Source organism: Lissotriton helveticus, chromosome 8, assembly GCF_964261635.1.
Source record: "Lissotriton helveticus chromosome 8, aLisHel1.1, whole genome shotgun sequence".
Lineage (NCBI taxonomy): Eukaryota > Metazoa > Chordata > Amphibia > Caudata > Salamandridae > Lissotriton > Lissotriton helveticus.
In genome coordinates this window covers 422,630,421-422,646,624 of record NC_136069.1, presented here as the reverse complement: position 1 = coordinate 422,646,624, position 16,204 = coordinate 422,630,421, and the positions used below count along the sequence as shown (strand labels likewise).

General features: G+C 47.6%; 1 protein-coding gene across 1 annotated transcript in view; it reads left to right on the top strand.

The window, feature by feature from the left end:
- The window catches only part of VWA8 (von Willebrand factor A domain containing 8), a 1,418,144-nt gene that overhangs the window by 897,399 nt on the left and 504,541 nt on the right, over window positions 1-16,204 (top strand). Inside the window, exon 30 of the mRNA XM_078657276.1 lies at window positions 4,097-4,213. Coding sequence (XP_078513402.1) covers window positions 4,097-4,213 — 117 coding nt within the window. The remainder of the gene's footprint in view (window positions 1-4,096; window positions 4,214-16,204) is intronic.

Here is a 16,204-nt window from a genome sequence, read left to right as displayed (position 1 = left end):
ATATATGTTGCCAAGTTTCCAAATGTTGTTGCTTTGGCTTTACCTAGGCAAGTCTAATTGAGGGACACTAGCGTTTTTATACCAGAATGTGATGCAGAATGCAACCCCCGGAGACGATGCGCTTTAAAATCCACTAGCGTAAAAAACTGTCTCTTTTCTGGATACTTAGGATGCTACCAACATTATCATAGAACTCTTTTAACTGTAGGTGCATTAAAAGGCAATCAGCTGGGAGTGTAGGGTTAGAAATTAGAATTAGAAGAAAAACCGGAGGACATTGAGATACGAATTTACAAAGCAGGAAAGCAATGCACGTCCTAAAAAGTAGATTATATATAATTGAGACACACCTGTGGTTAACCAGAAACAGTATACATTTACCAACCCTTGTAGTGGTGAGAAATACAATCATGACTCCTGTGTGAGTATTTCAAATGAATGAATGACTGAATTAACATGCTTAGCTGTCAGGTCATATGGAGCCATTGATTAACCCAAATTATACAGAATTGTTTTTGACTGCTTTTTAAAGCTTGGAAATGGATTTAAGCGAGACTAGCAGATCGTCCCAACATTTCAGGGCAAGGAATGTGAACGAGTGTCCTCCATTTTTGACCGGCGTATCTTGGGCACTTTCAGCAGATGAAGATTCGAGGAACTAATATGTTGGCTTGCATGGGGTAAAAACACAATTCCATCATGGTATCTAGAACATGAAGTGCTAGTTGGGGGCTTAACTTGGGGAGGGGGTTTCTAGTCAAATCTTTTATTTTCTTCATACAGTTAGGCTATGAGAGTAAAAGACGTTATCGGAATGCTTGGTCTACCCAATGTTATGTGTTACTTACATTTAAACTGTCTGCATATACCAGAATAGGGGATCAAACATATTCTTAGATAATCACACGCACAGTTACTGGATGTCCCAACCATCTTCAGAGCTGTGGAAGAAAGACAACCACACAACAACCCTGTACGGATTGCATAGAGCATGATGGACACTTACATCATCAACAGCAGCAAGTCAAAGCCCACTTCAGCTGTCCGATCTCGAAACACCGTATCAGAAAGTAGAACTCTGCCCACAAGTTCTACCACACCCCCTTGGGCAGGCTTCTAGGCAACGTAATGTTCCTGTAGCCAAGTCAAGTACTATTTCAGTGCCACATTCATACCTCGTTCGTGCAGTAGAATGTTGATCCCTAGCCTGGAAGATGTAGATTGAGAACCAACACAGTCAAGGGGAGAAGGGCACCTAATGACCGGGCACATGCTAAATTTGTCCTTGGCACAGGCTTGTTTTGCCATTCACAGATTGTCTCCACTGGTTTCAGCAGGAAGGCGAAAAAGAAATAAAAGAGGCGGGAAGAAGATAGACGTTGCAACAAGCCGGAATTAGCGTGAACATGCTCTGGATCTGTGATAAGACCCGTCTTTCACTTGACCACTGTGTAGCAGCTTACACTCTTTAGAATGACGCTTCCAAGTACACCCTGATAGGACCCGTCAACAAAAAAAGCATGGTACAGATAATTACTAACGTAATTGTTAAAGAGGCAAGTTCATGAGGATCTTAAAGTAATTCAAGGTCCTCATGAACTCGTCTCCTTAACAATTACTTTGGTAAAATTCTGCACTATGTAGCTCAAAATGCAAAGATGCAAGCCATCCATGGCTGTTTTCCCCACGCGTAAAGTGCAGCAAAGCACTCTAAAGGGAGTGAAGAATTAATTGGCAAAAGTATTGCAGGATCATGGCCTTTTTATTATAATTGTATACCCCCAGTCAAAAGAAGCATATAAACCACTGGTCTAGCTCATCCTGACATGTATCACTTATGAATCAATAAACAAAACAAGAGTGTCTCAAGGAGTAGGCTTTGCCACAGTAGGGAGCAACGGACTTAAGATACAGAAACGACATCACTGGGACGTTTGAAAAAAGCCCTCACTCACCACCTAGTGATGACATGCTTCATCATCGGGCTCCACCAAAGAGACCGAGTGTCTCTTTGGTGTGCTGCAACGCCAGATCTACTGCGGAGCGGGATAGTGAGTTCAGGGCGTGTTGTGCAAAATTAAGCTAACGAGTGGTGAGGGTATAAAAAAGTCAGTAGTGTATCAAAAGGTAATTTTTATTCTATGACCACTAAAGACAATAATTAAAATTATGTGTATAGAAGCAGTCCACATTATGTTTCTGCACTTTTCTGGGTCCATTCCGAGGGCGATGCAGGTAGACTGAGGGTGCCGAGCGTCAAGGGCGGTGTGCCGAATACTGAATATTGATTTGTTGTAGTTCTTTTAGAATTATAAATCATAAATCCTGGAGAGAATGTCCTAGCATCTAAGGGCCTGATCTAGATGTTAACGGAAGGGTTACTTCATCATAAGGGTGACGGATATCCCGTTCGACGGAATATCAATCCCATTATAGCCTATTGGATTTATATTTTGGTAGCCGAGATCTCTGTCACCTTTGTGATGGTGCAACCCGTCCGCCAACATCTAAATCAGGACACAAGTCTTCGAGTCTAAGATCTGAATACTTCTTACAAAGGATTAGATGCAAAAGCATTCTCCGATTATCTGAGAGCATCTTTAAGGTAAACTCCTGAGTATGTGGCCTTACTCTGAACAGTTCCTTTACCATATTGTAAATCATCTGTTGGTGACTCCTACAACTTGTCTGTGGGCCACTGAGATTGCGTATCTGAAATAATTTACTAACAATAAGCGTTTCCTTCTTCCACCAACTGCGAGATACAGTTGAGAGAGGGAGGTACTTTGGCTGCTATGTCTTGCATGTGCAGGCAACATCATGTAGTCAAAGCTGAACTGTAACTCTTTTTCATGACGTGAAGAAGACCCATTAGAAAATCTGAATTAGTCCATATTTACTCCATAATCTCTCCCCCTCTCCTTGTGCTCCATCGCCCTCTCTCTTACTCTCCCAACTCCTATTTCTCAGTGTCTGCCCAGTGCTGCTACTCCCCTTTGGTAACTAGTGAAAGTTGTGATGCTTGGTCAGTGTTCCACTGGCCCTCAGAGGCAGACTATGGGTGTGTGGTGGAATACTTGAAGTTGTGGGAGAGGCAGGCTAGAGACGCTTGTGCCCATGACCCAAGTCTGGTAGCCCCCACTCAGCCTGATCACGTGCAGGATATATGTGCACATCTAGTAAGAGTGAGACCAAGGTAGTGTGTTCCCGCTGAAGAGGGGGCCATTTCAGAAAGGTTTACTGCTGGACACACCAGTGCTGTTCACCTTGAGGATCTCGTTTTACGCCGAAAGCCACAGTTCTCGGTCTAGCAGAAAAGTCAGATGCATATTTCTGTGGGCGTCCATGGTATCCTCGCCAGAAAGGGCTGTGATGTTTGTATAGCTATAAAATCAAAAGAGGTGGGCAAAGTTGTAAATTACCTGTTCATTGTCACACCCTGGGAGATTCGCTTCTTCACACCTTCCTTGCACTGCACTCAGCACTATTAAAATATTTCTGTAAGTTGTTATACCAATACTGGATCTTACACAATGTACATGGCACTCAGTCATCCATTATACTGAACCAGTTATAGCCAATCACAAACATTAAAAATAATCTAATCCACAGGTTTAGAGAGCTTAAAAATAAATGTTTGAATCAAGGGTTGCTAATAGCTCACTTAGGTGCATTCTTTTGCATGTGGTTTAGCTTATTTGTGCCACTAAAGAAGGGACCAATAATATACAAATCAGTCTCTGCCATCAGCACCATTACAAGAGGTTATCCTGCAGCTCCCAAGAAGTTAATATCGGACACCTGGCTGCGTTGGTGTAAGGATATCACATGTTACCCATTTTAGCTTATGGCCTTTTCCAGGTCTTGCTTCACGGTTAGCTATTTTACTTCTGTCTATAGCAAAGAGAAGATTAAAACATAGCACTCGCGTTGAGTTCTGAGATAGAATCAAATACTTGTCATTATGATTTGACTAGCATGATACCTGTTTTAGTTTCTGTGAAAAGTTCACTGTTAAACATTTTGCTAAGTCATTTATCTGAATGCATCGCCCTGCAGGCTAACAGCTGAAACATATAATGTTCTCAATTTACAGAGTAATGTCATCTTGCTGCTTGATACGAACAGCGGTGCTCTGCGTCGCATCTTTCTCTCAGATGATGATCAGGAATCTCCAAAGAAATCTTCTTGGTGGAGCAGCAAGGAAGAAAAGGTAAGCTGCACTCCGGCATGCATGGTGATCAACACTGCATAAATGGTAATTGACCCTGCATTGTCGGTAAGGAACATTGGCCAACACCCTCTCTCTCTTTCAGCTCCTTCAGAGCATGTGGTAGACAAAGTGAGGTAATTGGCATATTTATTCGACAGTGGTGCAATAATATAGCTCTATATCCCACTGAGGGCTATACTGGTTGCTAAATGTCTTGAACCATAGTTATAAGCCAGAGCCACAGGTGAGGGCCTATAACGAGGGAGAGGGCCTTTAACTACCAGTATAGCCTGGACACTGGGCAAACAAGACTGTTGTTGAATAGTTGAACTTTCAGTTTTCATGGGAACTAAACCGAGGCTTGAATCCCCAGCTGAATCTACAAATGTTTTTGCAACTATTGGAGATCCATCCTTCTTCATTGGTTCAGAATTCAGGTTTGGGAAGATCAGGACATTTTTGCCCTATAATACGTCTCCTTTGTAGTAGCTACTCTGAAGAATCTTTCCCCTGACTGTCATCCTTAAAAGCGTGACCAATGTTGTCCCATCCTCTGCCAAACTACAACCGAAGTTATGGGATGTTAGCCTAATTGCTGTTCTTAGGACAAAAGGCTCTCCTACTACATCAACTTTCATCAGGATAGTCAGAAATGTCTCCATTTAGGCCATAATGTTTCTACAACACTCCTGGGATGGTTTTCCCCAATACCCTAACATTTACGGCCTGTTTGGAATTCACCAGACTTTTCCCTCTTTTTTAAGCCCTTTGGTCACATAAGTCTGACATTTCTTCATTGTGTTCTTGACTGGATGAAATTTCCATAGCACTTTTTTCCTTTTTCTTGAAATCGTTCTCTACGGTAGCAAGTTTTGTTTCTAATATAGACGTGTATCGATTTAAGTCAACCTACTCTCTGTTTTACCTGCCTTCTTAGGTTGGGCCTCTAGAAAAGCCATGCTGGCCCTCTCTCCTTTAGACATACCAGTCATACTGCCCTCTTTGGAGGTATCACTGCCTTCTGAGTCCGAATATGACCTGCCCCTGGGCTGTAAAAAATCTTTAACTGAAAACTGCTTGGGTTTCTTCCTTGGACATGGCTGTAAACAACCTCGCCATCTCTTCTGTCTGTCCCAGGCCCTCTTCATAAAATGATGTTGCCCAGTGTAGGCACTTTTTTCTCCAGCAAGCAGCAACCCTCCAAGTCAGCAGCACCTCAAGGATCTAGCCACGCCGATAAGTGGTCTGTCATGCGTACTCTTGTCTTAGATGTGGGGGAAAACCCTCTTCATTCTTTCACTGCGCCCCGCTCATTCCTCAATCACCCTTTCACCCAAGGTTGATATTAAGAAGTGCCTGAAGATCACATTTCGCATTCCAGCTGGGATGGTATAGGCACCACATCTGTTTTAGGGTAAGAGATCTGCAATGTGAAAAATCATTTCAGGCATAAGTATTTGAGCTCATATGATAGAGTTTAGCAGCTAAGCTATGTTGAATCATCTCAGCCGGGAGGGATGTCTTGAACATGTAGGAAAATATTATCCAATATAATAACATGTTTTATTTTTGGTGTCATTTTATGAGATGTGAGGAATCTGCAAGGAAATAACATCCATTAAACTAAGTTATTTAGCTGCAGAAAACAGTATGTCTCATGGATAATTGTATACATTTGCAGATATTCCCACATGAAAGGACTTTCCAATGACATTGCAGTGCAGTGCCATGCAGAAAGACTTAATGTATGTGAGACAGTGAGGGTTGGATGCACTTCACATTACGAGCCTTGTTACTTATGTAGGATGCAGGCAACATGTAGGCACTTTTCATACTTACTTGCACAAAAGCTATGCAAAAGTGTCAATAACCCCAGTCTTATTCAGAGACTACTCCAAGATGAGGAGAGTCTGGAGAGGACAGAGGTAGCCCTGTGAAACAATCCCTTACCTTCTTCATATCTCTACATTATGGAAATACCAAACATTTAGGTAAAAGCAATGTCTTAAGCTAAGCACATGCTGAGTTTCAAAAATATTGTAACATGTTACTGTATAACGCCATTTCATTGCAAGCCTGTTTTTTTTTTTGATTGACAAATGTGTCTTGACAGTAAAGATGGGAGTTACACATCTATCCGGAAACGTGTAGTTGTAAAGTGCAGTTTAGTGAAGGGGGAACTTGGGTTGACAACTTGTACAGTGGCCACATCTTTCTAAAACTCACTCTTAACGCCAGGTATCAGCATTTATTGGACATCAATAAATGCCATAAGTTCAACAAAATAAACTCTCTGCTCCTCCCGGAAGTGGAGAACATGGTCATCAAACTCGATACAGACACTGGATCATGGGCACTGGTACTTATGTATCGCCCTCCTCAGTCTATGCCAACATTTCCCCTTTCTCTTAGCGAACAAATAGCCGATTTAGCAATAAACCATGCTACAGTCATGCTCATTGGAGATCTGAACTATTGGTTCAACGACAAAGGGGGAGGGACCCAAGCAGCAGAACTGTCGGAAACACTTTCTAACCTAAACCTGGTCCAACATATCTCCGCTCCCACGCACACAAAAGGCCATATACTGGATCAAATTTGGTCGTTTAATATTGAATTGTCACCCCCTCGGATCTCCCCATGTATCTGGTCGGACCATCATTTAATTGAATTCATAATCACCCTTAAAGGAAGGGTGAAGCCATGGAAGATTGCAGGTGGCACGACTAGAAAATGGAAAACTCTTGCCACTCAGGAATTTATGGCTACGCTAGCTAGCTCCCTCCCCTCTGTCGACATAAACACTAATGTCGACTTGATGGAAAAGGGTATCTCGAACTGGTTATTAGCTGCTTGCGACATTCATGCCCCCCTCATTAAATTCTCCCGGGCAAGACAGGCTGAAGCCCATAAATGGTTTACTACGGACCTGAAATCACAAAAACTACTTCTGCGCCTCTGATAAAAGACAACTATACCTCACTGCTCGTAGGGACTACAAGAAAGCCTTATTGGCTGCAAAGAGCTTATACTTTTCCTCAAAGGTACTCGCTGCTTGAAACAAATCTAAAGAAATCTTTAGGATTGTCAATGATCTAAGTAGCGAGGACAGAATCACCCCTTGTTTGGTTCCCACTCAAGAGCGGTGCAATGCACTAAATGGTTTCTTTGTGGAAAAAATTGAAACTATCAGGGCAAGTATTCTCTTGGCAGCACATGAAGAACCCCCTGGGACTAACCCGGAGAATCCATATACCATCGAACAACTTATGAAAATCAGTCCTGACATTTTACCTGAATTAATGTCTCGGGTTAACTCGGGCTCTCCTCGAGACTGCTGCTCCCCTGCTATTTTGAGGGAAGTGTTCTCGGTCCTACCGCATAGCCTCCTTCCCCTTCTTAATGAATCCCTAAGTAAAGGGGAAGTACCTACGGCGTTTGAAAAAAAGCTGTGTTAGTTCCCCTGCTCAAGAAACCAGGAGTGGACCCCTCTGGCTCTGCCAATTACCGCCCGATCTCGCTCCTTCCCTACCTCTCAAAATTATTAGAGGCCCATGTGGCTCAATGCCTTTCTAAATTCATCGAAAATTCCAGCTATCTTGAACCGACCCAAGCCGGCTTTCGCCCTGCCCTTTCCACAGAATCGGTAATTCTGGCGGTGATGGATACACTAAGAGCCAACGCTGATATGGGAACTCCACAGGCTCTTGTGTTACTAGATTTGTCGGCTGCGTTTGACACGGTCAACCATAACATCTTAATGCACCCTGGCAAACAAGCGGGGATCCGGGGAACAGCACAGGGGTGGATAAAATCTTTCCTGACTGGTAGAACCCAGGCGGTGCTTCTTGGAAGTTACACTGCCCCTAACCTGACCACTTCATGTGGAGTTCCCCAAGGTTCGTCACTATCCCCATTATTGTTTAACTTGTACATTCGACCTTTGATCCAATCACTCAAGGCTAGGAATGTAACAGTATTCAATTATGCTGACGATCTTCAGCTGGTCTTTAAGCTAGATCCCCAAAATGCAGCAGCTGAATTTCAAGCTACAATGCTGCACATACAAGGCTGGATGGATCAGAACCAACTGAAGCTTAATCCCGGGAAAACCGAATTGGTGTTGCCTGGGAAAAGCCTTGCTAGTTGGGGACCCCATTTTTGGCCGGGCGAACTAGTCCCCCCTCCTGTACCGTCACCCTCGGTGAAGAGTCTTGGAGTGACTATAGACCCCAATCTCTCTCTTAAGGGACATGTGGGTACAGTGATTTTCTCCTCTCTGTTTCAACTACGGAAAATTAGGAAGATCGCCTACCTTCTGTCTCATCAAGCCTTGACCCAGGTGGTGATCGCGCTGGTTTTGTCCCGCTTTGATTTTTCTAACTCACTGTATTCTGGCCTCCCCATAAGCCTGGTAAACCGTTTACAGATAATCCAAAATCAGGCGGCGAGATTGATTTACAAGCAGCCGAGATGGCAGTCGGCCAGGATGCTTCTGCGCACCTTACATTGGCTACCTATAGCACAATGCTCGGTGTTCAAGACGGGCTATATAATCTTTAAGGCCTTGCACTGCACTAGCCCTATATTTCTTAAAAGCTTAATCATGAGACACGTCCCCACACGCAACCTTCGTTCCGCCCATCTTCATCTTTTGTCTATTCCAACCATTAAACTAAAACGACTAGGCGGACGCAGGTTTGCTTATTTAGCCCCTAGGCTCTGGAATTCATTTCCACTTTCAGTTAGGAACTGCGACAGTCTCTTAAGATTCAGAAAGACCTTAAAAACCTGGCTTTTTGGACAAACTGATTAAGTCGGATCCTCGCAGCTGCCAGTGTAGGAACAGCGCCAAGAGACCTATGGTGTAAGTGCGCTTAATAAATATATCTTAACATAACATAACATAACATTTGTACTAGGTCTTCCACTTCTCCATGCTAGCAATTTCTTTTTACTAATTCCACCATAATTTGGAAAAGGACACTTCTTTGTACACATGGAGATGTCTTATTCCATACTTTTTGAGTAATATACTGTAGATGTGGGTAACACGTCTGCTTTGATGATCGGTGGAGTATTTGAAGCCTCTGCGTGATAGAAACAAACACCCCCCTGTGAAGTGCAGTATTTAATCCCCAACACTCTTGGAGTTGTGGTCATTATGTGTTGATACCTGGTTTAACCTCTTAATAATTCCTAGAGTTACAGGTTTTGGTAATTCATTTTTCCAACTCCCTGGAACACAGTATGGTTGCAAAAAAATAAATAAGTAACATGGAAAATACCCTTCATCCCACATGTTCAGAGGACATTTTCCGTAGTAGACTGGTTGATAGACATGCAGTGTAATTGCAGGGATTTGGGTCTCATGGTAAATTATGAAAGTGTTGAAACTCTAGTGCCCATGCAGGCAGTGCAGCCTTCTGTTGCATCCACTTACTGTAACAGAGTAGCTCATCCTTACACAAAAGACTACGGTAAGTCAAAGAACGTCACCAACTGCTCCATACTACCACAGCCATGGGAAATCGCAGATGTTGCCATTGTGCCAGAAGGCCCAATGGTGAAGTGGATACAGTCACTTTCTGCAAAGCAATTTGAAATATATAGAACAATGACACAACCTTGCTCCTGCTTAAAGTCCTATAGGCATGCCAAACATGTTGGTTTTGCAGATGCTTGTTCACGTAAGAGTTAATTGTAAAGTCACTAAGGATTTGCTGTTTTGTCAGCTGGAGTAACAGATGGCTGTTATTGTAAGTTATATGCATGTATTGAATGCCTCACTGAGCAAACCAAGGCCTAGTGAATGGGAGCTTCATTGTTTAAATATTTGGGTTTGAGGTCAAAAGTGAGTCTTGGGTTGATTTCTGAAGGCTATCATGTTGAGTTTGTTGCAGGTGATTGGTGGCAGGTTCCACATAGATCAATCCTTGCAAAGGATTTAGTATAGGAATATTATTTAAAAGATTCTTGCTGACTGGGTTGATTTTAATGCTTCAGAGGTTGATTCTGTCCTCTGCAAATGGCTTTCTGGTTCCAGATTAGAAGTGTAAAAGTGTATCTGAAAGAAACACGTTAGTTAGATTCCTTAACTTAGAATATCCTCAGGCGTCAGACTGGATCCAGAAAGTTTTCGTCAGCAGTACCCCTGCACGTCGGTAGGCGTTGTCTGCGGCTTCGCGTCTGTAGTTGACAGCGTGATCGCTGGAATGACGTCGTCGGAGTACTTAGACGCCCTCGCGCGCTGACCTCCAGCAAGAGCAGATCTGGGAAGAGCTAGTACCCTTAGTCACTTTTTGACTAACTTTTTGGTCTTTTTGACTATCTTTTTCGTGTCGACTTTGACTCCTGGTACCGGTAGGGATGCCCGGTTTCAAGCCGTGTGATGCCTGTTACAGACTGATGTCAGTTACCGACCCCCACCGCTGGTGTCTCTACTGTTTAGGGGCCGACGACAAGTCGTGCCCTGACTGTCGGGCCTTGACTTCGAAAGCTAGGCGGGAGCGGTCCCCTAAGCTTCTCGAGCTCCGGCAATCGGCTCCGTGCCGCTCGAGGTCCCAGTCGAGGAGGAAGTCGAGGTACCAGTCGCGAAGCCGTAGCCATCACCGCTCGTCGGGATCCAAGTCCTTGCACTCAGGTAAATCGAGGCATGGCAAGAAGTCGAAAGAGTGACTTCGCTCTTCTGTCTCCCCTCGCAGGTCGCGCGACTCGGCCGAGGGTTCGGGTGGCACCATCCACCCAGCTCTGCCGGAACCGCAGGCGTCGTATCCAGCTCCACACCCTCCAATCCCTGGGCTCAATGCAACTCCTGGCGAGATTCTAGACTTCATCGTGACTATGAGGACTCTCTTCCCGCCATTGAGGCCTGCCTTCGCGCCTTCGGGCCCGCAGGTCCGGCTGGAAGTCCTAGCGTGCCGGCGGCTTCGGCCCCGGCACCGTCGACGACTTCAGTCCCGACGCCGCAGGAACCCCCGGGATCCAGGCCTGGATCTCGGTCGACGCCAGTTGACCTCACGACTCCTCCGCTGGCGCAGACCCCTATGGTGCCACTCCCGGCGCCGTCATCGGACCCCGCCGCCCCTGGTTTCAGCCCCGGGACCGGCGTCGGAGCGGCACCGCTCGGCACCGTCTACGGCATCGGTGGGTGAGCAATTCATCTATGACCCGACTCTGTCATTTATGCCTGTTTATCAGGACACGGATGAAGGGGAGGACTGGGAGGGGTCTGAGGACCCTCTGGCACAATAGTGCCAGTTAAGTCAGGACTGGGCAGATGAGCTGGGGGAGGCCAGTGGTCTTGACACATCGCCTGACACTGGTTTCATCTCTCCTCCCTCTAATGCTCTGGAGAAGGGTGCTACATATGGTGTGGTGTTGCGCAGGGCAGCCAAGGCCTTGGCTCTTGAGCTTCCTGCTGCGGCCGTGAGGACTAATCTCCTCAACGAGGTGCTCCAACCGCCAGTAAGCTCTTCGGAGCCTATGCTGCCGTTCAGTGAGGCCCTCACAGACGTTCTGATGGGCACTTGGTCCAAGCTCTCCACAGTGCCCCCTGTGGATCGGAACGTGGCCCGACGCCACCCATGCTTTCTGTCCGTACACCCCACCCGAGAGTCTGATGATCCAGGCATCCATGTCCCAGACCGCATTCCCGACCGCTCCCCCGGATCGGTAATCCAAAAGGCTTGATCAGTTGTTCTCATCAGTCAGTTTTGGATTGAGTTCCATTAATACTGCATTCCTTTTGGGCCGTTATATCCACTCTCTGTGGGATACAGTGGTGGACGTGCTGCCCCAGTGTCCGGAGGAGGCCCGGACACGGCTCGCTCAGGCTCTTGCTGAGGGGTGGAAGGCAGCATGGTATTCCATCCGATGTGGACTTGTTACTACGGACTCGCTAGGCAGAGCGATTTCCTCGCCGGTGGCGATCCGTCGCCACACCTGGCAGAGGTCCACCAATTTTTGGGGGGATGTCCAGAACACACTCATGGACTTGCCCTTCGATGGCCGTCGCCTATTTGGCGACAAAGCAGACAGTGCAATTGAGCGTTTCAAGGACTCCAGGGCTAACGCCAGAAGACCCTTTCGTGTCCAAGGAAGGGGCGCCCCACACGTTCGTCCAGCCACAGGCGGCAGAATCAACCTCAACGCGGACGTGGTAACCGCCATGTCGGTGCAGGGGGACAGGGGCCCATTCAGTTCACATCCGCTCCCGCAGCATCCGCCTCAAAGCCTTCCTAGTCCGAGCTTTCAGGCCCATTCAACGCCAGTAGGAGGCCGGGTTCGCCATCACCTACTCCACTGGCGTACCATCACTTCAGACATGTGGGTGCTGCAAATCGTCCTAAGGGGCTACTCCCTCCCCTTCGAGGTGACCCCTCCAGCCATGCCACCGCAGTACCACCGCATGTCGGGGGATCACTTGCATCTTCTGCAGGAGGAAGTTACGGCCCTCTTGGCCAAGGGGGCCATTGTGCGCGTTTCTGGGCCAGAAGTAGGAAGTGGTTGCTATTTACACTACTTTCTGGTTCCCAAGAGGGGCAAAGGGGCCTGCACCCTATCTTGGAACTCAGGAACGTCAACGGCTTCCTCCGGAAGGGGAAGTTCAAGATGCTGTTTTTAGCTCAGGTCCTAGCTGCCCTGGACCCTGGAGACTGGATTGTAGCGTTGGACTTGCAGGACGCATATTTCCACATCCCTGTCCTGCCGGCCCACCGGCGCTACCTGCGGTTTACGGTAGGCCACGAGCACTTTCAGTTGACCGTGCTCCCCTTCGGCCTCACCAGTGCCTCTTGGGTGTTCACGAAAGTGATGCCGGTGGTCGCAGCTCATCTGCGCAGATTAGGGGTTCCAGTCTTCCCCTATCTCGACGACTGGTTGTTGAAGGCGGGCTCGCCCCAGACAGTCGTCTACCACCTCCAGACTACGGCTGATCTCCTGCACTCGCTGGAGTTCTCCATCAACGTGCCAAAGCAACACTTGAGTCCCTCTCAGAAGCTCCTCTTCATCGTGCGGTTCTGGACTCAGCGCAGTTTTGGGTTTATCCTCCCGAGCAGCGGGTTCGGGATATTCATGCTCTGATTCCGATCTTTCAGCCTTTATCCCGAGTTTCGGTCAGGCTGAAGCAGCGGCTCCTGGGGCTGATGGCCTCCTGCATCCTGCTGGTACATCACACCAGGTGGCGGATGAGGGATCTGCAGTGCGACAGCATCAGGGCAACCTGTCCGACCATGTCCTGATCTCAGAAGTCACTGCGAATCAGCTGCAGTGGTGGCTCACGAACCGCGATTGGGTCACTTGCAGATCCCTCTCCTTTCCCCAACCGGAGCACACAGTGGTGACGGATGCGTCCCTCCTAGGATGGGGGGGGCCACATGGGAGAGGCGGAGATCAGAGGCCTCTCTGGTCTCCGGTGGAGTCCCGGCTCCATATCAACCTTCTAGAGCTGCGGGCGATCCGGCTCGCACTGAAGGCATTCCTTCCCTCTGTCCAGGGAAGTTTAGTGCAGGTGTTCACGGACAACACCACCGCCATGTGGTGCTGCAACAAACAGGGCGGGTGGGGTCGTGGACCCTTTGTCAAGAGGCTCTATGCCTCTGGACATGGCTGGAACACCAGGGCATCACCCTGGTGGTTCAACACCTGGCAGGTTCCCTGAACGCCAGGGCGGATGAACTCAGCCGCAGGTGCATGATGGATCACGAATGGCGTCTAAACTCGGACGTGGCGCAAGGTCACTTTCTACAGTGGGGAGAGCCTTGGTTAGATCTATTCGCCACCGAAGAGAACGTGCAATGTCATCAGTTCTGCGCGTTGAAATTTCCAAGGCGGCACTCGCTTGGCAATGCTTTTCGTCGCCAGTGGAGTTGCGGTCTGTTGTATGCCTTTCCGCCTATACCACTTCTGCCCAGAGTGCTGAAGAAGATCAGGCGCGACTGGGCCCAAGTCATCCTTGTGGCTCCGGATTGGGCACAAAGGTGCTGGTATCCCGAGCTACTCAGTATGTCAGTCGATCCCCCGATTTGTCTGCCTCTTCAGGAGGACCTTCTGTCGCAGCAGCAGGGAACGGTCCTCCACCCGGACCTGCCCAGTCTCCACCTACATGCGTGGAGATTGAGCGGCGATAGTTGAGGTCATTTCACTTGCCTCCTGAAGTCCTTGATGTCATTCTGGCAGCCAGGCGTCCCACCACAAAAACGGTATACGCCTGCAGGTGGAATAAATGTGTGGCTTGGTGCACATCAAAGGATGTGGATCCACTCTCTGCCCCTCTTTCAGAGGTTCTCCTCTTTCTTCTTTCTCTTGCCCAGCAGGGCTCTGCTCTGGGCACTATCAAGGGCTATCTCTCGGCCATTTCAGCCTTCTTGAGGCCTCCTGATCAGCCTTCTCTTTTCAAGTCCCCTGTTGTAAATAGGTTCATGAAAGGCATCACGCACATGTTCCCTCCTTTTTCCTTCGTGATGCCTCAGTGGGACTTGAACCTGGTTCTTACTTATCTGATGTGCGCTCCCTTTGAGCAACTTCATAATTGCCCTCTTCGTCTTCTGACTCTCAAAACTGCTTTCCTGGTTGCCATCACCTCTGCCAGAAGAGTGAGTGAGCTCCAGGCTCTTTCCTCTAAGCCTCCTTTCCTCTCCGTCCATCCGGACAAGGTTGTTCTGAGGACTCATCCTTCTTTTCTGCCCAAGGGTGTTACTGCCTTTCACATCGGCCAGTCCATGACCTTGCCCACCTTCTTTCCACCTCGGCATCACTCGAAAGAGGAAGAGAGGCTCCACCATCTGGACCCAAAACTTACGCGCTCCTTTTACTTTAACCGCACACAACAGTTCCGGGTGGATGACCAACTCTTTGTTGGCTACGTGGGCGCTAAGAAGGAACAGGCGGTGCACAAGTGGACCATCTCTCGGTGGGTCAATTTGTGCATCCAGTTCTGCTATTCCTTGGCTAAAAGGAACCTCCTGTGGGGCTGCACGCCCATTCCACTCGGGCTACGGTGGCTTCTACTGTCCTGGGTCGGGCAGTCCCTTTGCAAGACATTTGTCAGGCAGCTACGTGGGCTTCGCTGCACACGTTTGCCAAGCACTACTGCCTGGACAGTCAAGTCTAGAGAGATGGCTTTTTTGGCCGTTCCGTTCTCCAGGACTTCCTGGTGTGATCTTGGTTCTCAGACCCACCACCGGGGTTGGTATTGCTGGGGTATCTATTCTAAGGTAAGCAATTTAACTAACGTGTTTCTTTCAGATGAACAAGTTACTTACCTTCAGTAATGATATATCAGTAAGAAACATTAGTTAGTTAGATTCCTTACCGCCCCACCATCCTCCCCGTTCTGCGAACCGATATCTAGGGTTAAGTTATCTCCCTTTGAGGGCCCTAGTTTCATGGCACCAGTGTAGGTGTCTTGCATGGCTCTACGTTCCTGGCGCGGAAAGCTATGTACAGAATTGACGTCAGCGCGCAAGGGCGGCATCTAAGTACTCCGACGACGTCATTACAGCGATCACGACGCCGACGACGGACACGGAGCCGCAAATGACGCTTACCAATGCGCAGGGGTACTGCTGACGAAAACTTTCCGGATCCAGTCTGACACCTGGGAAAATATTATAAGGTAATGAATCTAACTAACTAATGTTTCTTAAGAATATATCATTACTGAAGGCAAGTAACTTGTTCTTCATGATTGGGCTGGGCGATGGTGCTCATGTCCTTAGGAAGGCATGCTTGGGCTGGGTGATGATGCCAAAGTGCTTCTGCTAGAATGACAGACATCTCCCCTAAGGGCTTGACTCAAAAAGATATGATCCAGACGGGAATAAGTATGATGAACATGGGAAAAGAAGGTATAGTCCTGAGTTTGTGGATGCAGGAAACGCCAACTATCAATCAATCCCTGCTCACCCACAAGACGCTGTGTTTCAGTGGAAAAGACCCCAGTGACCACTCTCTGGGCTCGAGAGCTGGCTAAATCCTTGTCCCAAACCA